The sequence below is a fragment of the Scyliorhinus canicula genome, chromosome 6 (genome assembly GCF_902713615.1).
Source record: "Scyliorhinus canicula chromosome 6, sScyCan1.1, whole genome shotgun sequence".
Taxonomy (NCBI): domain Eukaryota; kingdom Metazoa; phylum Chordata; class Chondrichthyes; order Carcharhiniformes; family Scyliorhinidae; genus Scyliorhinus; species Scyliorhinus canicula.
The window spans coordinates 8,781,910-8,804,934 of record NC_052151.1 but is presented as its reverse complement, the minus strand read 5'-3'; the positions used below and the strand labels follow the sequence as shown (position 1 = coordinate 8,804,934).

At 46.5% G+C, this 23,025-nt stretch overlaps 1 protein-coding gene across 1 annotated transcript in view; it reads right to left on the bottom strand.

The window, feature by feature from the left end:
* The window catches only part of LOC119966923 (dynein heavy chain 8, axonemal-like), a 1,786,259-nt gene that overhangs the window by 610,009 nt on the left and 1,153,225 nt on the right, over positions 1-23,025 (bottom strand). Inside the window, exons 45-46 of the mRNA XM_038798881.1 lie at positions 12,612-12,799; positions 8,919-9,005 (exon numbers count right to left, since the gene is read on the bottom strand). Of these exons, the coding sequence (XP_038654809.1) occupies positions 8,919-9,005; positions 12,612-12,799 (275 nt within the window). The remainder of the gene's footprint in view (positions 1-8,918; positions 9,006-12,611; positions 12,800-23,025) is intronic.

Below are 23,025 nucleotides of genomic sequence, written 5' to 3'. Positions count from 1 at the left end.
CAGTGCGGAGAGAGAGAGGTGAGGCTTCATTAAACAGTGCGGAGACAGAGAGAGACGAGACTTCATTAAACAGTGCGGAGAGAGAGAGGCGAGGCTTCATTAAACAGTGCAGAGAGAGAGGCGAGGCTTCATTAAAAGGTGCGGAGAGAGAGAGGCGAGGCTTCATTAAACAGTGCGGAGAGAGAGGCGAGGCTTCATTAAACAGTGCAGAGAGAGAGAGGCGAGGCTTCATTAAACAGTGCAGAGAGAGAGAGGCGAGGCTTCATTAAACAGTGCGGAGAGAGAGGCGAGGCTTCAATAAACAGTGCGGAGAGAGAGACGAGGCTTCATTAAACAGTGCAGAGAGAGAGAGGCGAGGCTTCATTAAACAGTGCGGAGAGAGAGGCGAGGCTTCATTAAACAGTGCGGAGAAAGAGAGAGAGGCTTCATTAAAGTGTGGAGACAGGCGAGGCTTCATTAAACAGTGCAGAGAGAGAGAGGCGAGGCTTCATTAAACAGTGCGGAGAGAGAGAGGCGAGGCTTCATTAAACAGTGCGGAGAGAGAGAGGCGAAGCTTCAATAAACAGTGCAGAGACAGCGAGGCGAGGCTTTATTAAACAGTGCGGAGACAGAGAGGCGAGGCTTCATTGAACAGTGCGGAGAGAGAGAGGCGAGGCTTCATTAAACAGTGCGGAGACAAAGAGGCGAGGCTTCATTAAACAGTGTAGAGAGAGAGGCGAGGCTTCACTAAACAGTGTGGAGAGAGAGAGAGGCAAGGCTTCATTAAAGTGTGGAGACAGAGAGACGAGGCTTCATGAAACAGTGCGGAGAAAGAGAGGGAGGCTTCATTTAACAGTGCAGAGAGAGAGAGGCGAGGCTTCATTAAACAGTGCGGAGTGAGAGACGCGAGGCTTCATTAAACAGTGCGGGAAAAAAGAGGCTTCATTAAACAGTGGAGAGAGAGACGCGAGGCTTCATTAAACAGTGAGGAGACAGAGAGACAAGGCTTCATTAAAGTGTGGAGACAGAGAGGCGAGGCTTCACTAAACAGTGCGGAGACAAAGAGGCGAGGCTTCATTAAACATTGCAGTCAGAGAGAGAGGCGAGGCTTCATTAAACAGTGCGGAGACAAAGAGGCGAGGCTTCATTAAACAGAGTAGAGAGAGAGGCGAGGCTTCACTAAACAGTGTGGAGAGAGAGAGAGGCAAGGCTTCATTAAAGCGTGGAGACAGAGAGACGAGGCTTCATGAAACAGTGCGGAGAAAGAGAGAGGCTTCATTAAACAGTGCGGAGACAGAGAGGCAAGGCTTCATTAAACAGTGCGGAGAAAGAGAGAGAGGCTTCATTTAACAGTGCAGAGAGAGAGGCGAGGCTTCATTAAACAGTGCGGAGTGAGAGACGCGAGGCTTCATTAAACAGTGCGGAAAAAAAGAGGCTTCATTAAACAGTGGAGAGAGAGACGCGAGGCTTCATTAAACAGTGAGGAGACAGAGAGGCAAGGCTTCATTAAAGTGTGGAGACAGAGAGGCGAGGCTTCACTAAACAGTGCGGAGACAAAGAGGCGAGGCTTCATTAAACATTGCAGTCAGAGAGAGAGGCGAGGCTTCACTAAACAGTGTGGAGAGAGAGAGGAGAGGCTTTATTAAAGTGTGGAGACAGAGGCGAGGCTTCATTAAACAGTGCGGTCAGAGAGAGAGGTGATGCTTCATTAAACAGTGTGGAGAGAGAGAGAGGCAGGGCTTCACTAAACAGTGCGGAGACAGAGAGGCGAGTCTTCATTAAACAGTGCAGAGAGAGAGGCGAGGCTTCATTAAACAGTGCGGAGAGAGAGAGGCGAGGCTTCATTAAACAGTGCGGAAAGAGAGGCGAGGCTTCATTAAACAGTGCGGAGACAGAGAGGCGAGGCTTCACTCAACAGTGTGGAGAGAGAGAGAGGCAAGGCTTCATTAAACAGTGCGGAGTCAGAGAGGCGAGGCTTCATTAAACAGTGCGGAGACAGAGAGGCGAGGCTTCATTAAACCGTGCAGAGACAGAGAAACGAGGTTTCATTAAACAGTGCGGAGAGAGGCGAGGCTTCATTAAACAGTGCAGAGAGAGAGAGGCGTGGCTTCATTAAACAGTGCGGAGACAAATAGGCGAGGCTTCATTAAACAGTGCAGAGAGAGAGGCGAGGCTTCATTAAAGTGTGGAGACAGAGGCGAGGCTTCATTAAACAGTGTGGAGAGAGAGAGACGAGGCTTCATTAAACAGTGCGGAGAGAGTGAGGTGAGGCTTCATTAAACAGTGCGGAGACAGAGAGAGACGAGACTTCATTAAACAGTGCGGAGAGAGAGAGGCGAGGCTTCATTAAACAGTGCAGAGAGAGAGGCGAGGCTTCATTAAAAGGTGCGGAGAGAGAGAGGCGAGGCTTCATTAAACAGAGCGGAGAGAGAGGCGAGGCTTCAATAAACAGTGCGGAGAGAGAGAGAGGCGAGGCTTCATTAAACAGTGCAGAGAGAGAGAGGCGATGCTTCATTAAACAGTGCGGAGAGAGAGGCGAGGCTTCATTAAACAGTGCGGAGAAAGAGAGAGAGGCTTCATTAAAGTGTGGAGACAGGCGAGGCTTCATTAAACAGTGCAGAGAGAGAGAGGCGAGGCTTCATTAAACAGTGCAGAGAGAGAGAGGCGAGGCTTCAATAAACAGTGCAGAGACAGCGAGGCGAGGCTTCATTGAACAGTGCGGAGAGAGAGAGGCGAGGCTTCATTAAACAGTGAGGAGACAAAGAGGCGAGGCTTCATTAAACAGAGTAGAGAGAGAGGCGAGGCTTCACTAAACAGTGTGGAGAGAGAGTGAGGCAAGGCTTCATAAAAGTGTGGAGAGAGAGACGCGAGGCTTCATTAAACAGTGAGGAGACAGAGAGACAAGGCTTCATTAAAGTGTGGAGACAGAGAGGCGAGGCTTCACTAAACAGTGCGGAGACAAAGAGGCGAGGCTTCATTAAACATTGCAGTCAGAGAGAGAGGCGAAGCTTCATTAAACAGTGCGGAGACAAAGAGGCGAGGCTTCATTAAACAGAGTAGAGAGAGAGGCGAGGCTTCACTAAACAGTGTGGAGAGAGAGAGAGGCAAGGCTTCATTAAAGCGTGGAGACAGAGAGACGAGGCTTCATGAAACAGTGCGGAGAAAGAGAGAGGCTTCATTAAACAGTGCGGAGACAGAGAGGCAAGGCTTCATTAAACAGTGGGGAGAAAGAGAGAGAGGCTTCATTTAACAGTGCAGAGAGAGAGGCGAGGCTTCATTAAACAGTGCGGAGTGAGAGACGCGAGGCTTCATTAAACAGTGCGGAAAAAAAGAGGCTTCATTAAACAGTGGAGAGAGAGACGCGAGGCTTCATTAAACAGTGAGGAGACAGAGAGGCAAGGCTTCATTAAAGTGTGGAGACAGAGAGGCGAGGCTTCACTAAACAGTGCGGAGACAAAGAGGCGAGGCTTCATTAAACATTGTGGAGAGAGAGAGAGGAGAGGCTTTATTAAAGTGTGGAGACAGAGGCGAGGCTTCATTAAACAGTGCGGTCAGAGAGAGAGGTGATGCTTCATTAAACAGTGTGGAGAGAGAGAGAGGCAGGGCTTCACTAAACAGTGCGGAGACAGAGAGGCGAGTCTTCATTAAACAGTGCAGAGAGAGAGGCGAGGCTTCATTAAACAGTGCGGAGAGAGAGAGGCGAGGCTTCATTAAACAGTGCGGAAAGAGAGGCGAGGCTTCATTAAACAGTGCGGAGACAGAGAGGCGAGGCTTCACTCAACAGTGTGGAGAGAGAGAGAGGCAAGGCTTCATTAAACAGTGCGGAGTCAGAGAGGCGAGGCTTCATTAAACAGTGCGGAGAAAGAGAGAGGCTTCATTAAAGTGTGGAGACAGAGAGGCGAGGCTTCATTAAACCGTGCAGAGACAGAGAAGCGAGGTTTCATTAAACAGTGCAGAGAGAGGCGAGGCTTCATTAAACAGTGCAGAGAGAGAGAGGCGTGGCTTCATTAAACAGTGCGGAGACAAATAGGCGAGGCTTCATTAAACAGTGAGGAGAGAGAGAGGCGAGGCTTCATTAAACAGTGCGGAGAGAGGCGAGGCTTCATTAAAGTGTGGAGACAGAGGCGAGGCTTCATTAAACAGTGCGGAGAGAGAGAGGCGAGGCTTCATTAAACAGTGCAGAGAGAGAGGCGAGGCTTCATTAAAGTGTGGAGACAGAGGCGAGGCTTCATTAAACAGTGCGGAGAGAGAGAGGCGAGGCTTCATTAAACAGTGCGGAGACAAAGAGGCGAGGCTTCATTAAACAGAGTAGAGAGAGAAGCGAGGCTTCACTAAACAGTGTGGAGGGAGAGAGAGGCAAGGCTTCTTTAAAGTGTGGAGACAGAGAGACGAGGCTTCATGAAACAGTGCGGAGAAAGAGAGACGAGGCTTCATTAAACAGTGCGGAGACAGAGAGGCGAGGCTTCATTAAACAGTGCGGAGAGAGGCGAGGCTTCATTAAACAGTGCGCAGAGAGAGACGCGAGGCTTCATTAAACAGTGCGGAAAAAAAGAGGCTTCATTAAACAGTGGAGAGAGAGACGCAAGGCTTCATTAAACAGTGCGGAGACAAAGAGGCGCGGCTTCATTAAACATTGCAGTCAGAGTGAGAGGCGAGGCTTCACTAAACAGTGTGGAGAGAGAGAGAGGCAGGGCTTCACTAAACAGTGCGGAGACAGAGAGGCGAGTCTTCATTAAACAGTGCGGAGACAGAGAGGGGAGGCTTCATTAAACAGTGCGGAGACAGAGAGGCAAGGCTTCATTAAACAGTGCAGAGACAGAGAGGCGAGGCTTCATTAAACAGTGCAGAGACAGAGAGGCAAGGCTTCATTAAACAGTGCAGAGACAGAGAGGCAAGGCTTCATTGGGCAACTGCTCGGCCCAGGACCGCAAGGAACTTCAGAGAGTCGTGAATACCGCCCAGTCCATCACACGAACCTGCCTCCCATCCATTGATTCCATCTACACCTCCCCCTGCCGGGGGAAAGCAGGCAGCATAATCAAGGATCCCTCCCACCCGGCTTACTCACTTTTCCAACTTCTATAATCGGGCAGGAGATTCAGAAGTCTGAGAACACGGACGAACAGACTCAAAAACAGCTTCTTCCCCACTGTCACCAGACTCCTAAATGACCCTTTTATGGACTGTCCTCATTAACACTACACCCTGTCTGCTTCATCCGATGCCAATGCTTCTGTAGTTACATTGTATATCTTGTGTTGCCCTATTATGTATTCTCATGTATTTTCTTGAATTCTGTTCAATTCCCTTTTCTTCCCATGTACTGAATTATCTGTTGAGCTGCTTGCAGAAAAATACTTTTCACTGTACCTCGGTACACGTGACAATAAACAAATCCAATCCAATCCAATCCATTAAACAGTGCGGAGAGAGTGAGAGGCGAGGCTTCATTAAACCGTGCGGAGAGAGAGAGGCGAGGCTTCATTAAACAGTGCGGAGAGAGAGAGGCAAGGCTTCATTAAACAGTGCGGAGACAAAGAGGCGAGGCTTCATTAAACAGTGGGGAGAGAGAGAGAGGCGAGGCTTCATTAAACAGTGCGGAGAGAGAGAGGCGAGGCTTCATTAAACAGTGCAGAGAGAGAGAGAGGCGAGGCTTAATTAAACAGTGCGGAGAGAGAGAGAGGCGAGGCTTCTTAAACAGTGCCGAGAGAGAGAGGCGAGGCTTCATTAAACAGTGCTGAGAGAGAGAGAGGCGAGGCTTCATTAAACAGTGCGGAGAGAGAGAGAGGCGAGGCTTCATTAAACAGCGCAGAGAGAGAGAGAGGCGATGCTTCATTAAACAGTGCGGAGAGAGTCAGATGCGAGGTTTATTAAACAGTGCAGAGACAGAGAGGCGAGGCTTCATTAAACAGTGCAGAGACAGAGAGGCGAGGCTTCATTAAACAGTGCGGAGACAGAGAGGCGAGGCTTCATTAAACGGTGCGGAGACAGAGACGCGTGGCTTCTCTAAACAGTGCGGAGGAAGAGAGAGAGGCTTCATTAAACAGTGCAGCGACAGAGAGGCGAGGCTTCATTAAACAGTGCGGAGACAGAGAGGCGAGGCTTCATTAAACAGTAAGGAGAGAGAGAGAGGCAAGGCTTCATTAAAGTGTGGAGACAGAGAGACGAGGCTTCATTAAACAGTGCGGAGACAGAGAGGCGAGGCTTCACTAAACAGTGCGGAGACAGAGTGGCAAGGCTTTATTAAACAGTGCTGAGAGAGAGAGGCGAGGCTTCATGAAACAGTGCAGAGAGAGAGAGGTGAGGCTTCATTAAACAGTGCGGAGACAGAGAGGCGAGGCTTCACTAAACAGTGCGGAGACAGAGTGGCAAGGCTTTATTAAACAGTGCTGAGAGAGAGAGGCGAGGCTTCATGAAACAGTGCAGAGAGAGGTGAGGCTTCATTAAACAGTGCGGAGACAGAGACGCGTGGCTTCACTAAACAGTGCGGAGACAGAGAGGCGAGGCTTCATTAAACAGTGCGGAGACAGAGAGGCGAGGCTTCATTAAACAGTAAGGAGAGAGAGAGAGGCAAGGCTTCATTAAATTGTGCAGAGAGAGAGAGAGAGAGGTGAGGCTTCATTAAACAGTGCGGAGAGAGGCGAGGCTTCATTAAACAGTGCGGAGAGAGAGGCGAGGCTTCACTAAACAGTGCGGACAGAGAGGCGGGGCTTCACTAAACTGCATGGAGCAGCACATATTACTGAAGTGATGTCAGACGGTGGTGAGAGCTGAGCTCACTCCTGCTTTTGTTTCAGTTTGAGAGAGAGCAGCTGAAAAGTGCCTTGCTGGTTTGCTGTGAGCTGTTTGAAAGGAGAAAGCCAGTTTTGAGGAAAAGAGCTTGGGTGTGTCTGTGTTTGCAGTGAGCTGGATCTGCCGTGATCTCTGCCATGAAAGACTATCTCTGAATCATTTGGGTGATTTAAACTCATAACAGTAATGTCTTTAACCTGATGTGTTTCTGTTGTTAAATGTGAAGGCTTTTGGAGGTTTGATTAAACATTTTGAGGGATTATTTAGTGTTGCATTATTTTCAGGGTTATCTTTGAAGGGGTGTTAAGTGATCCAATGTATATTTGAAAGGTTAAGTTGAATCATGGAATAAACATTGTTTTGTGTTTAAAAACCCACATGTCCATAATTGTAATACCACACCTGGAGAACGCGCCGTGTGCTTCAAAAGCAACAATCCATTAAAGGGATGAACTCCATGATACATTTTGGGGTTCTGAAAACACCGCTGCCATAACACTGTGGTGAGCACATTACTGGAAAAGGTTCTGAGAGATAGGGGCTGGATTCACCAATTCTGGGGCTATGTTCGCATGTTCCCAGGAGAACTGGCGCAAAACGGCCACCGATTACCCGTTTTGCTGGGGGCTGGCAGGAAGGCAGCATAGAGCACCCGGCTCTAGCTGCCGGTATGGCCTGCAGAATTGCCGGGTCCATGGCCGTGCATGTGAACCCGGCCCACAAAATATTCCCCCCCTTCGGTCGGATGTCCTGTGCAAAGACATCTGGATGAGACTACATGTGTCCTGCGCTGTCGAGAACTAGGCTGGTCGAGGACGGAGCATCGGGGGCAGACCTCAGGCAATGGCCTGAGGCCAGTGATACGCCGCTTTGGAAGGGCGGAGCATTGCGAAAGCAGCTCCTCTCCTGATTTCATCGGGAATTTGGATTCTCTGGCTGTTCACCAAATGCGATTTGGCTGTTGGGAACCGGAGTATCCAGCCCAGAATTTATGATTATTTAGAAAAACATAGTTTGATTAAAGATAGTCAGCATGGCTTTGAGAGGGGCATGTCATGCCTCACAAGCTTCATTGAATTCTTTGAGGATGTGAAGAGACACATTGATGAAGTTCGGGCAGTAGATGTGGTGTATATGGATTTCATGATGTGTAGATGTCGGCGTTGGACTGGGGTGAGCACAGTAAGAAGTCTTACAACACCAGGTTAAAGTTCAACATGTTTGTTTCAAACACTAGCTTTCAGAGCACTGCTCCTTGCTCAGGTGAATGAAGAGGTATGTTCCAAAAACATCTATATAGACAAGTTCAAAGATGCCAGACAATGCTTAGAATGTGAGCATTAGCAGGTGATTAAGTCGTTACAGATCCAGAGATAGGGGTAACCCCAGGTTAAAGAGGTGTGAATTGTCTCAAGCCAGGACAGTTGGTAGAATTTCGCAAGCCCAGGCCAGGTGGTGGGGGGTGATTGTAATGCGGCATGAATCCCAGGTCCCGGTTGAGGCCGCACTCATGTGTGCCGAACTTGGCTATAAGTTTCTGCTTGGCAATTCTGCGTTGTCGCGCGTCCTGAAGGCCGCCTTGGAGAACGCTTACCCGGTGATCAGAGGCTGAATGCCCTTGACTGCTGAAGTGTACCCAGAGTGGAAGGGAACATTCCTGCCTGGTGATTGTTGCGCAATGTCCGTTCATTCGTTGTCGCAGTGTCTGCATAGTCTCGCCAATGTACCACGCTTTGTCTTCTGAGGAGGTCGGTCGGTTTGAATTTGTCTATAAAGGTGTTTCTGGAACATACCTCTGCAGTCACCTGAGGAAGGAGCAGTGCTCCGAAAGCTAGTGTTTGAAACAAACATGTTGGACTTTAACGTGGTGTTGTAAGACTTCTTACTATATGGATTTCAGTAAGACATTTGACAAGGTTCCCCACGGTTGGATCATTCAGAAAGTCAGAGGGCATGGGATGCAGGGAAATTGGATACAGAATTGGCTGGACGAAAGAAGACAGTGAGTGGTAGTTGATGGTAAGAATTCTGCCTGATCTTAGATTAGGATAAATGGTCGGCACAACATTGTGTGCCGAGGGGCCTGTACTGTGCTGTACTGTTCTCTGCTCTATGTTCTATTTCACATTTGGGATAATTCCTCTCACCTGTCTATCTGGCACCATCATGGCTACTGTTCTGAATTGAATTTTTAGATTTTCTGGCAATTCTTGACGTCCTGCATATCCAGGATTCTATAAGGGAGGAAAGAGAAAATAAAATACACAGTAATATTAGTCAGAAAGATAACTCCAAGAGAAGTGTTTTTTTTAGAATGAAATTCCTTCATTTATCCAGTCCTAAGTTGAGTGAAGATCAGAATATATAAAGATTTTTATCTTTACCACCTATTCTGAAAGGACAGCCAGGGCAGAGCTTAGGCAGGAAAACAGGGAGCTGTCATGGGTTCACCTTGTTTCACCTCTATTAACTTAAATGGAAGGAAATTTATATAGATCCTCTTACAGCGCACTCCACAAGAACTCAAGAGAGCAGGAGAAGGCCATTTGGCTAGAAGATATAAGAGCAGAATTAGGTCATTCAGCCCATCAAGTCTGCTCCGCCGTTCAATCATGGCTGATATGTTTCTCATCCCCGTTCTCCTGCCTTCTCCCCATAACCCCTGATCCCCTTATTGATCAAGGACCTATCTATCTCTGTCTTGAAGACACTCAGTGACTTGGCCTCCACAGCCTCCTGTGGCAAAGAGTTCCAAGATTCACCACCCTCTGGCTGAACAAATTCCTCCTCATCTCAGTTTTAAAAAATAAATTTAGAGTACCCAATTAATTTTTTCCAATTAAGGGGCAATTTAGCGTGGCCAATCCACCTACCCTGCACATCATTGGGTTGTCGGGGCAAAACCCATGCAAACACGGGGAGAATGTGCAAACTCCACATAGACAGTGTCCTAGAGGCGGGATCGAACTTGGGACCTGAGCGCCGTGAGGCAACAGGGCTAACCCACTGTGCCACCGTGCTGCACCTCATCTCAGTGTTAAAGCATTGGCCCTTCAGCCTGAGGCTGTGCCCTCGGATTCTGGTTTTTCCTACTTGTAGAAACATCCTCTCCATGTCCACTCTATCTAGCCTCTCAGTATCCTGTAAGTTTAAATGAGATCCCCCCCCCCCCTCTCATCCTTCTAAACTCTACTAAGTGCAGATCCCTCCTTATATGACAAGCTCTTCATTCCAGGGATGATTTTTGTGAATCTCCTCTGGAAATTATAGGCTGGTTAGCCTGACTTTGGTCCTTGGTAAGATTTTAGAGTCCATTATTAAATATGACATTGCAGAGTACTTGGAAGTGCATGGTAAATATGTCTTTTAGGATTAACCCCCTTTTAGGATTTCCTTGTCTTGACTGCTGTATAAGCTGTTCACAAGTGTTTAACTCTTAATACCCAGACTGTATAAAACTGACATCAAGTGTTTAATCTGCCTCTGAAATCTGCTGTTCCACTTCACATATAGTTACTGCAATTGTCTCTTTAACTGTTCCTTGAACTCTTTTGAACAATACCTTGATTTCTGTTCTCTTAACTTCAGGTACCTTAAAGATTCTTTCTGTCCTAATTCCCTGGTTATCTGGATTGTATCTTGTCACTTAGGAAGCTTGCATCTTTGCAACTCGCTTGTCCTATCCAGATTCTCCTGGCATAGTTGAGAGTTGTTCACTCCCCAATGTCCTGTATCCAACTTCCCACAAATTCAGCTAAAACTAAAACTTAAAACTTCTGCATATTACATAGGTCCAGTTGCTAAGCGACACCCCCATGCTAATGCCTTTTATTTATTCTTCATGCTGTAGCCCTCTTGAAACATAATAGAAGCACAGGTGGAACCTAACCAACCCCATACATAGAAACACCTTTGTCCAGCAGGAATCTCACTATAGGTTTTACCCTTCCAGGCACAGAAACATTAAATTAAATGCACTTAAACCTATACATTATTTCTAATGTTTACCAAGGCAAATATTAATCCTTTAAAACTTCCTTTGTTTTCTCACAACTATTCTTTTGTCTCTAACGTATAAAGGGTGGCACTGTGACACAGTGGTTGGCATTGCTGCCTCCCAGCTCCAGGGTCCCGGGTTCAATTATGTCCTGGGATGACAGTCTGTGTGGAGTTTGCACTTTCTCCCCGTGTGTGTGTAGGTTTCCTCCCACAGTCCAAAGGTGTGCAGGTTAGGTGGATTGGACAGGCTAAATTGTCCCTCGGTGTGCAAAAGGTTAGGTGGATGGTGGGTTATGGGGATGGGGTGGAAATGTGAGCTTAAGTCGGGTGCTCTTTCAAAAAGGGCTGGTGTAGGCTCAATGATTTCGAATAGCCTCCTTCTGCACTGCAGATTCTGCGATTCTATGAAAGGTGTACTATTCTCTTTAATTGTACTATCCTTGAACATGTTTGTGTGAGTAATTGCCATATCATTCACTTTTTGGTGAATAAATGATTCTCTCTGTAACCCCACGAGAAGCTTGCTGCTGGTTACTCAGATTGTCCACACATTCACGGGTTAAAGAAAAATATACACAATGTCCTCTCAAAAGCTCATTGATTACAGGCAGGAGGGCAGGGAAAAGTGTTTGCAGCATTTCTCTCATCTTGTCTGTAACATTGGCGAATGAGTAGGTATTGTCAATCTTCATTGCAGGAGACATGAAAAACATACCAGGAATACTTGAAGATAGAGGTAAAAGTGAGGGTGGAACTCAAAAGAATCAAAATCACTGGGGAAGAGGCACTGGGAAAACTATTAAAAATAAAAATTCCCAAGTTCCCTTGGTCCTAATGGCCTGCATCCTCTGGTTTTAAAAGAGGCGCTTGCAGAGATAATAAATGTGGTAGTTGTAATCTTTCAAAATTCTCTCGACTCTGGAAAAGTTTTAGTGAATTAAAACATCACAAATGTAACACCACTATTCAAGAAAAGAGGGAGACACCAAGCCTAACATCATGGGGCAGCACAGTGGCGCAGTGGTTAGCACTGCTTCCTCACAGCGCTGAGGTCCCAGGTTCGATCCCGGCTCTGGGTCACTGTCTGTGTGGAGTTTGCACATTCTCCCCGTTTTTGCGTGGGTTTCACCCCCACAACCCAAAGATGTGCAGGCTAGGTGGATTGGCCACACTAAATTGCCCCTTAGTTGGAAAAAATTAATTAGGTCCTCTAAATTTATTTTAAAAAAGGGGAGTAGATCTCACATGTAGGCCACATCATTCAGTGTGGAAGAATCCATCACTTGGCTTTTTTGGATTTTGGTTAACCAATTAAAGTTTTAGGGCAGCACGGTACTTCACAGTTCCAGAGTCCAAAGTTTGTTTCCCAGCTTGAGTCACTGTCTGTGCGGAGTCTGCACGTTCTCCCCGTGTCTGCGTGGGTTCCCTCCGGGTGCTCCGGTTTCCTCCCACTTTCCAAAGATGTGCAGGTTAGGTGGATTAGCCATGCTAAATTGCCTTTGGGTTAGGTGGGGTTATTGGGTTATGGGGATAGGGTGGAGAAGTCGACTTAAGTTGGGTGCTCTTCCCAACGGCCGGTGCCAACTCGATGGTCCGAATGGCCTCCTTCTGCACTGTAAATTCTATGATCTATGATCAATGCCAGAATCCATTATTAAGGAGATACTAACAGGAAATTCAGACAACCTTAATAAAATCAAAGCTGCTCTCTCCAAAGATACTGCCAGAGAAGTTGGGTTTTTCCAGCGCTTCCAGTTTTTTTGTTTCAAGATCTGTCCTGATTGGACAGAGCAAAGAAAACTTATTCAAGCTGTGTGCATTTTGACTTTCCATTCACTCACCATTGTGATAAAGATGCCAAACTCCGGATTAAGTGCTACGCTATCTCCATCAGTGAAGATAAATACTTTCTTCCTTTCTTTCCTTGCTATGAGAACGATATAAATTTGTTGCGCTGCTACCGATAATACAGGCAGCTCAATTCGATTAAATTCATCAAAACATCCCCAAGAACCAGACTGTGCCAAACCTAAATAAATGCAAATTCACCATCATTCATAAAGTAACTTTCATAAAGTAACTTAATAACATTTGGCAACTGGACCAAGGTTTGCACTGGAGTGCTGAACTTGGTGCATTTGAGTGCTATAGTGAGAGTTTGGTGACTGAGGGAGTTAGGTGAGGAGGGAGTAAGGTGCTCCTTTCATTTCCGCAAAGAGCAAGAAGGGAGCCAGGAGTTTACAGAGAGTGCAGCTGACTGGGAGCAGAGTCGGAGGGCGGAGGTCCAGTTGGTCCACAGTGCGGCTATATTCTGTAAAGTAAGAGGGGATGGAGGCTATGGCAATTGCATGCTCCTGTAGGATGTGGGTGGTGAGGGATACCACCGGTGTCCCCGCTGACTATACCTGCGGGAAGTGCACCCAACTCCAGCTCCTCAGAGACCGTGTTAGGGAACTGGAGCTGGAGCTGGATGAACTTCGGATCATCCGGGAGGCAGAGGGGGTTATCAAGAAGAGTTGCAGGGAGGTAGCCACACCCAAGGTACTGGACAAGAGTAGCTGGGTTACAGTCAGGGGAAAGGAAACTAAGGCAGACAGTGCAGGAATCCCTTGTGGCCGTTCCCCTTCAAAACAAGTATACCGTTTTGGATACTGTTTGGGGGGATGACCTCCAGGGGGAAGGCCCTAGCGGCCAGGTCTCTGGCACTGAGTCTGGCTCTGGGGCTCAGAAAGGAAGGGGGGAGAATAGAAAAGCAATAGTAATAGGAGATTCAATGGTTAGGGGAATAGATAGGAGATTCTGTGGTCGCGAGCGAGACTCCCGGGAGGTATGTTGCCTCCCGGGTGCCAGGGCCAGGGATGTCTCGGATCGTGTCTTCAGGATCCTGAAGGGGGAGGGTGAGCAGCCAGAAGTTGTGGTGCACATTGGTACCAACGATGTAGGTAGGAAAAGGGGTGTGGAGGTAATAAACAAGTTTAGGGAGTTAGGCTGGAAGTTAAAAGCCAGGACAGACAGAGTTGTCATCTCTGGTTTGTTGCCGGTGCCACGTGATAGCGAGGTTAGGAATAGGGAGAGAGTGCAGTTGAACACGTGGCTGCAGGAATGGTGTAGGAGGGAAGGCTTCAGGTATTTGGATAATTGGAGTGCATTCTGGGGAAGGTGGGACCTGTACAAGCAGGACGGATTGCATCTGAACCAGAGGGGCACCAATATCCTAGTAGGGAGGTTTTCTAGTAGTCCTTGGGAGGGTTTAAGCTAATTTGGCAGGGGAATGGGAACCGGATTTGTAGTCCAGCAACTAAGGAAGCTGATATTCAGGATGCCAAAGCATGTAGTGACGCAGTGGGGAAGGTAACACTGACAAAGGAGAGTACTTGCACGCAAGAAGCATCAGGAATAAGGTGGGTGAACTTAAGGCATGGATCGGTACTTGGGACTACAATGTGGTGGCCATCACGGAAACTTGGATAGAAGAGGGGCAGAAATGGTTGTTGGAGGTCCCTGGTTATAGATGTTTCAAAAAGATTAGGGAGGATGGTAAAAGAGGTGGGGGGGGGGGGGGGGGTTGGTGGCATTGTTAATTAGAGATAGTATAACAGCTGCAGAAAGGTAGTTCGAGGGGGATCTGCCTACTGAGGTAGTATGGGTTGAAGTCAGAAATAGGAAAGGAGCAGTCACCTTGTTGGGAGTTTTCTATAGGCTCCCCAATAGCAGCAGAGATGTGGAGGAACAGATTGGGAAACAGATTTTGGAAAGGTGCAAAAGTCACAGGGTAGTAGTCATGGGTGACTTCAACTTTCCAAACATTAAGTGGAAAGTCTTTAAATCAAATAGTTTGGATGGGGTGGTGTTTGTGCAGTGCGTCCAGGAAGCTTTTCTAACACAGTGTGTAGATTGTCCGACCAGAGGGGAGGCCATATTGGATTTGGTACTTGGTAATGAACCAGGGCAGGTGATAGATTTGTTAGTGGGGGAGCATTTTGGAGGTAGTGACCACAATTCTGTGACTTTCACTTTAGTAATGGAGAGGGATAGGTGCGTGCAACAGGGCAAGGTTTAAAATTGGGGGAAGGGTAAATACAATGCTGTCAGACAGGAATTGAAGTGCATAAGTTGGGAACATAGGCTATCAGGGAAAGACACTAGTGAAATTTGTAACTTGTTCCAGGAACAGGTACTGCGTGTCTTTGATATGTATGTCCCTGTCAGGCAGGGAAGAGATGGTCGAGTGAGAGAACCATGGTTGACAAGAGAGGTTGAATGTCTTGTTAAGAGGAAGAAGGAGACTTATGTAAGGCTGAGGAAACAAGGTTCAGACATGGCGCTGGAGGGATTCAATATAGCCAGGAGGGAACTGAAGAAAGGGATTAGGAGAGCTAAGAGAGGGCATGAGAAATCTTTGGCGGGTAGGATCAAGGAAAACCCCAAGGCCTTTTACACATATGTGAGAAATATGAGAGTGAGGGTAGGTCCGATCAAGGACAGTAGCGGGAGATTTTGTATTGAGTCTGAAGAGATAGGAGAGGTCTTGAACGAGTACTTTTCTTCAGTATTTACAAACGAGAGGGGCCATATTGTTGGAGAGGACAGTGTGAAACAGATTGGTAAGCTCGAGGCGATACCTGTTAGGAAAGATGTGTTGGCCGTTTTGAAAAGCTTGAGGATAGACAAGTCCCCCGGGCCTGACGGGATATATCCAAGGATTCTATGGGAAGCAAGAAATGAAATTGCAGAGCCGTTGGCAATGATCTTTTCGTCCTCACTGTCAACAGGGGTGGTACCAGTGATTGGAGAGTGGCAAATGTTGTGCCCCTGTTCAAAAAAGGGAATAGGGATAACCCTGGGAATTACAGGCCAGTTAGTCTTACTTCGGTGGTAGGCAAAGGGTACTGAGGGATAGGATTTCTGAGCATCTGGAAAGACACGGCTTGATTAGGGATAGTCAGCACGGATTTGTGAGGGGTAGGTCTTGCCTTACAAGTCTTATTGACTTCTTTGAGGAGGTGACCAAGCATGTGGATGAAGGTAAAGCAGTGGATGTAGTGTACATGGATTTTAGTAAGGCATTTGATAAGGTTCCCCATGGTAGGCTGATGCAGAAAGTAAGGAGGCATAGGATAGTGGGAAATTTGGCCCGTTGGATAACGAACTGGCTAACCGATGGAAGTCAGAGAGTGGAGGTGGATGGCAAATATGCAGCCTGGAGCCCAGTTACCAGTGGCGTACCGCAGGGATCATTTCTGGGTCCTCTGCGGTTTGTGATTTTCATTAATGACTTGGATGACGGAGTTGAAGGGTGGGTCAGTAAATTTGCAGATGATACTGTTGCTCGTTCTGGGTGAGCGTGCTTTACACACAAATGGTTCTGTTTTATTCCTTAGCTCTAGAGTCGCCAGGTATCCTTATGATACCGCCACAAGATTCAAGTTCAAGTTCAGACCAATGACTCAATACACCAGTTAGTAAGTTCAAACAAGACACGTTTATTATTACACAGTAATTTACTACTCATGCATATAACACTAAAAGACTAGGCTATTCCTACCACTAACATGCCAATACTTATCTGGAATAAGGGAACTGCTGGATCAGGGAACAATGGCCTCTTGCTTTGTCCTGGATCCGCAGGCTTCCAGTTGGTGTGGACTAAAGGGGTCAGGAGTGTCTACTCTCGTAGCGTGCGTTGTATGACACTTACTTGATGGCGGCTGCTGACCAGACCTCTCCTTCTCAAGGTCTTCTGCTGCAAAGATGTTCTACTGGGAGGGCCGGCTGGTCAAGAAGAAAGAATCAGTCCTGGGACCTGACTTTTATAGGTCCCAGGGGCTTCACGCCCTTCTGGGCGGACCCTCTATAAACTTGCAATTGATTGGGTCTCTTTCCAATCGATTAATTTGAATTTCCCCAATAACGGGGCTGTTCCTCGATCACTGGGCGGTTCTTTCCACCTTATTTGTGCCCTTTGTTTCAGACGCCACTTGCGCCAGGATGTCTGACCTTCTATCAAATGTTTCAATCTCTTCTAATTGTTATGTCCATTGTGCCTGGGAATCACCGGGAATCGCTCACTTAATATGTGCAGCTCGTTAGTTACAATGCTGTCTGGTTTCTTTAGCAGCTAGAATACACAGGGGATTCTGCAAACTGCTTGTCTCTTTGCAACTGTCCATTTTTCCCTGTAACCTTTGCGTTCTTCCATTTTGTGTGAGGAAGTGGTCAACCCAGGTGGCTACACTCGCTCCTTGTGATCCTAACGCGAAAGCGTGAAGGATCACCTAAGTACGGTGTCTTCGTTCTCTGACCTCAGCGAGTTCCATGGCCTCTGCACTTTCCTCAACTATGCAGAAATCTTTTACCTACAATCTCCATTTGGCACTATGTCATGGGGGCATGCATTATCAAAATCACAACGGGAACTTCTAACTCACCTTAAATAAACTATACTCACTCAAACATTTTAAAACATCCTAACTTCCTAACCTTACAAACAATAGAAGTATTACATTCCATTTCTCTGGCTCGGCAGTCGAGCTCAGAGTGTCACAATCAATTGAAAAAGTTCCTTTATTTACATGGCATGGCAACAACGAAAAGAAAATCCTTTATTTACATTTCAAGGGGTTCGGGGGACTGATGGAAACCGAAGATAGGGGCTCTCATCCTATATACCGTCGAGGTACGAGAGCGGTAGGCTCTCCTTTGCCATTTCCTCATCCTAAAAGTCTGTACTATGATGCAGATAATCGCCAGTGCCAAAAGCGATTCTACGACATATGACAAGGAGTACCAAGTTAGAAATTTGGTACACCAGGTCGGGGTACTGTTGCCGTTTACTGGGCTTGGAGTGGTCTGTATCTGGGAAACATTAACTGCCGGGGTCATAGGGGAAAGGGGGTACGCGTACGTGCTCAAAAGTATACATGTTAAGGAGAAAAATACAGTCGCTGCTGTCATATTCCTTCTCTCTTATCTTCTCTTGCTTGCTCTGATCTTGCTCTGATCCTGCTTTGGTCCCTCCTTCGAACGTCCGCAAGCTATGGGATCAAGCATAGTGTCTGTTAGTGTTCTGCTTAATACCTCAAATGATATATATTGTCCGCTTGTGCCAATTTTCCCTTTATGAATGGTCACTCCATGTGACTCCCTCAAATTTTTTTTTTTTTCAAAACAAATTTAGGACAAGGCATATACTCAAATACTGTACCACTGCGAGCCATCTCGCAGGCTTTGCAATTTTCCATCCCAATGTTCCTGGATGTAAATAGCATGTGGAATGGCAACCAAAGGGCTACCTAAAACAAAGGAAACAAAATCAAACTTTTTAGAAATAAGACATTCGAATGAGTTGCGTATGGGCCGCGACGGGTAAGATTTGGATGGAATCCCCGGGTAGGGCGTGCTGTGCTGTACCCGAGCTTAGCTGACCAGAGGGGTGTCCTCAGACAGGGCGGGTCCTCAATGCCGTTTCTCCACTGCCTGAGCGACATGAAACAAACGGGCAAGAATGTAGTCATCATGGGGGTTGCCTCTTCTGATCTCCAAACAGAAGAGCAGTTATGAAATGTTCTGGGGAACAAAACATCTTCACTACAGAAGAACAGTGACGAAATGTGAGATGGTCACAAACTTTTCAGCTGAAAAGTCGTGTGGCCAATCCTCCTAGTCGTTCTGAACTGATCCAAAGACAAACATGAAACAAACAAACATGAAAGAAACATAATGTAGGTTCCATCATAAAAGGACACCGTTTATCTCTCAAGCGGTTCCTCTTTTTACATCATCTGGACACCTCAATCATTATCTTCTGCGAACAGGGTCGCAAAGGGGTTGCCGTGTCGGGAGTCAGACTTAAAGTCATCCTTTTCTCCCGGATCCCATACCCTTGTATGTATCAGGCGTGCTATGGTAGCATTGTGTGAACGGGGGTCCATCTCGTCGTTCCGGACGAGCCAGGAAGAATTGTCGCGGTGCCAATGAGTGTTGTCAGACATTGAATGAGCGAAAGCGGGGTTGTCAGTGTGGGGCGGGTGTTCTGGGTCTGGGGCCTTTATGTATATGATCTCAAAAGGATCACTGGAGTCGGGTTCGTAGTTGGTGTGTGTGGGGTCTGTTGTATCAGGGCAGTAGAGAGGCGTGCTGTGGCTGTCGTCAGAGTCACAGTCGCTGTCTCTGCTGTGGCAGCTTATGGGCGTTTCGGGGCGTGGTCTGAAGTCAATGGGCGGAGTCGAGGTCAAGTCCGATGAGGAACTGGTCTGTGAGGGGGAGGGTGGAAATGTGTCTCTTGTGGGTGGGACGTGGTGTTCTGCTGCGTCTAGCAGGACATGGTGTGTGTGGTTGGACGGTGTTCCATATGCCTTTAACTGGTTGATATGGAACCAGGCAGTCTTCCCGTTGAGGTACTTTATTTTATACACTGAAGGGCTGACTTTGTCCGTAATTGAGTAGGGACCTGAATATCTTGGGGCCAAAAACGTGCTGGGGTTATAAACAGACAACATTACCTGTTGTCCAACCTGAAACTCTGTGGAATGTACTGTTCTGTCGAAACAAGCCTTGCTCTGTTTCTTTTTCTTTCCCAATTTAACTGCGGCTGTTAACTGAGCCGATCTTACATTCTACACTAATTGTTTGACTGCTGTCTCATGTGTGAGGTCCGTCACTTCTGGGCTGGTCATGTCAAGTCCTAAAAGGAATTCAGAACCTTTCATGGGGCGTCCGGTGTGTCTGGGGTGAAACCTGTTGAGGCTGAAACAGTATTCCTTAAAAACATAAGTGCGAATGGGAGCACCGAATCCCAAGTCGTATTATTTTCCTGGACCATCTTTCTAAGGGTCGATTTTAGAGTCCGATTCATGCGTTCCAATATACCGCTGGACTGAGGGTGGTACGCAATGTGTAATTTTGTTTAATGCCGAATATGGTCAGGACGTTCTTCATGACCCGTCCTGTAAAATGAGATCCCTGGTCTGACTCAATACTTCTGGGGAGTGCCCATCTAGTAAAGATGTGGTGGGTCAGGATCTTTGCGGTTGTTTTGGCCGTGTTAGTTCGTGATGGGAATGCCTCTACCCATTTGGTGAATGTATCTATTGCCACCAAAACGTATTTATAGCCATTCCTGCATGGGGGCAATGGACCTATAAAATCGATCTGGAGGTTAGTCCAGGGGCCTTTAATGGGGCGAGTGGAAGGTAGTAAAACAGGGACAGAAACAAAAGGAAGTAAGGGGAAAAGTGCAAGGCAGAGAAGATATAGTCAGAAATCCATAAGGGCGACAGTACAAGGTACAGTGACTGAGGGGAGCACAGTGAATAGGCCCAGTAATAACAAAAGGAATAAAACTGGAGATGTTAAGATTCAAAACAGAGGTAAAAAAAAACAACATAAGTGTACTTTACCTGAATGCTCTTAGTATTCGGAATAAAGTAAATGAGTTGATGGCACAAATCATCGTAAATGACTATGATTTAGTGGCCATTACTGAAACATGGTTAAAGGATGGTCACGACTGGGAGTTAAATATCCGAGGGTATCAAACTATTCGGAAGGACAGAGTGGATGGTAAGGGAGGTGGTGTTGCTCTGTTATTTAAGGATGACATCCGGGCAATAGTAAGGGATGACATCGGTGCTATGGAGGATAAGGTTGAATCCATTTGGGTGGAAATCAGGAATAGTAAGGCGAAAAAGTCACTGATAGGAGTAGTCTATCGGCCACCAAATAGTAACGAGATGGTGGGGCAGGCAATAAACAAAGAAATAACTGATGCATGTAGAAATGGTACAGCAGTTATCATGGGGGATTTTAATCTACATGTCGATTGGTTTAACCAGGTCGGTCAAGGCAACCGTGAGGAGGAGTTTATAGAATGTATCCGCGATAGTTTCCTAGAACAGTATGTAATGGAACCTACGAGGGAACAAGCGGTCCTAGATCGTGTCCTGTGTAATGAGACAGGATTGATTCATGATCTCATAGTTAGGGATCCTCTCGGAAGGAGCGATCACAATATGGTGGAATTTAAAATACAGATGGAGGGTGAGAAAGTAAAATCAAATACTAGTGTTTTGTGTTTAAACAAAGGAGATTACAAGGGGATGAGAGAAGAACTAGCTAAGGTAGACTGGGAGCTAAGACTTTATGGTGGAATAGTTGAGGAACAGTGGAGAACCTTCCAAGCGATTTTTCACAGTGCTCAGCAAAGGTTTATACCAACAAAAAGGAAGGACGGAAGAAAGAGGGAAAATCGACCGTGGATATCTAAGGAAATAAGGGAGAGTATCAAATTGAAGGAAAAAGCATATAAAGTGGCAAAGATTGCTGGGAGATTAGAGGACTGGGAAATCTTTAGGGGGCAACAGAAAGCTACTAAAAAAGCTATAAAGAAGAGTAAGATAGAGCATGAGAGTAAACTTGCTCAGAATATAAAAACAGACAGTAAAACTTTTTACAAATATATAAGACAAAAAAAAGTGGCTAAGGTAAATATTGGCCCTTTAGAGGATGAGAAGGGAGTTTTAATAATGGGAAATGAGGAAATGGCTGAGGAACTGAACAGGTTTTTTGGGTCGGTCTTCACAGTGGAAGACACAAATGACATGCCAGCGACTGATAGAAATGAGGCTATGACAGGTGAGGACCTTGAGAGGATTGTTATCACTAAGGAGGGAGTGATGGGCAAGCTAATGGGGCTAAAGGTAGACAAGTCTCCTGGCCCTGATGGAATGCATCCCAGAGTGCTAAAAGAGATGGCTAGGGAAATTGCAGATGCACTAGTGATAATTTACCGAAATTCACTAGACTCTGGGGTGGTCCCGGTGGATTGGAAATTAGCAAACGTGACGCCACTGTTTAAAAAAGGAGGTAGGCAGCAAGCAGGAAATTATAGGCCAGTGAGTTTAACTTCGGTAATAGGGAAGATGCTGGAATCTATCATCAAGGAAGAAATTGCGAGGCATCTGGATAGAAATTGTCCCATTGGGCAGACGCAGCATGGGTTCGTTAAAGGCAGGTCATGCCTAACTAATTTAGTGGAATTTTTTGAGGACATTACCAGTGCAGTAGATAACGGGGAGCCGATGGATGTGGTATATCTGGATTTCCAGAAAGCCTTTGACAAGGTGCCACACAAAAGGTTACTGCATAAGATAAAGATGCATGGCATTAAGGGTAAAGTAGTAGCATGGATAGAGGATTGGTTAATTAATAGAAAGCAAAGAGTTGGGATAAATGGGTGTTTCTCTGGTTGGCAATAAGTAGCTAGTGGTGTCCCTCAGGGATCCGTGTTGGGCCTACAATTGTTCACAATTTACATTGATGATTTGGAGTTGGGGACCAAGGGCAATGTGTCCAAGTTTGCAGATGACACTAAGATGAGTGGTAAAGCGAAAAGTGCAGAGGATACTGGAAGTCTGCAGAGGGATTTGGATAGGTTAAGTGAATGGGCTCGGGTCTGGCAGATGGAATACAATGTTGACAAATGTGAGGTTATCCATTTTGGTAGGAATAACAGCAAACGGGATTATTATTTAAACGATAAAATATTAAAGCATGCCGCTGTTCAGAGAGACTTGGGTGTGCTAGTGCATGAGTCACAGAAGGTTGGTTTACAAGTGCAACAGGTGATTAAAAAGGCAAATGGAATTTTGTCCTTCATTGCTAGAGGGATGGAGTTTAAGACTAGGGAGGTTATGTTGCAATTGTATAAGGTGTTAGTGTGGCCACACCTGGAGTATTGTGTTCAGTTTTGGTCTCCTTACTTGAGAAAGGACGTACTGGCGCTGGAGGGTGTGCAGAGGAGATTCACTAGGTTAATCCCAGAGCTGAAGGGGTTGGATTATGAGGAGAGGTTGAGTAGACTGGGACTGTACTCGTTGGAATTTAGAAGGATGAGGGGGGATCTTATAGAAACATTTAAAATTATGAAGGGAATAGATAGGATAGATGCGGGCAGGTTGTTTCCACTGGAGGGTGACAGCAGAACTAGGGGGCATAGCCTCAAAATAAGGGGAAGTAGATTTAGGACTGAGTTTAGGAGGAACTTCTTCACCCAAAGGGTTGTGAATCTATGGAATTCCTTGCCCAGTGAAGCAGTTGAGGCTCCTTCATTACATGTTTTTAAGGTAAAGATAGATAGTTTTTTGAAGAATAAAGGGATTAAGGGTTATGGTGTTCGGGCCGGAAAGTGGAGCTGAGTCCACAAAAGATCAGCCATGATCTAATTGAATGGCGGAGCAGGCTCGAGGGGCCAGATGG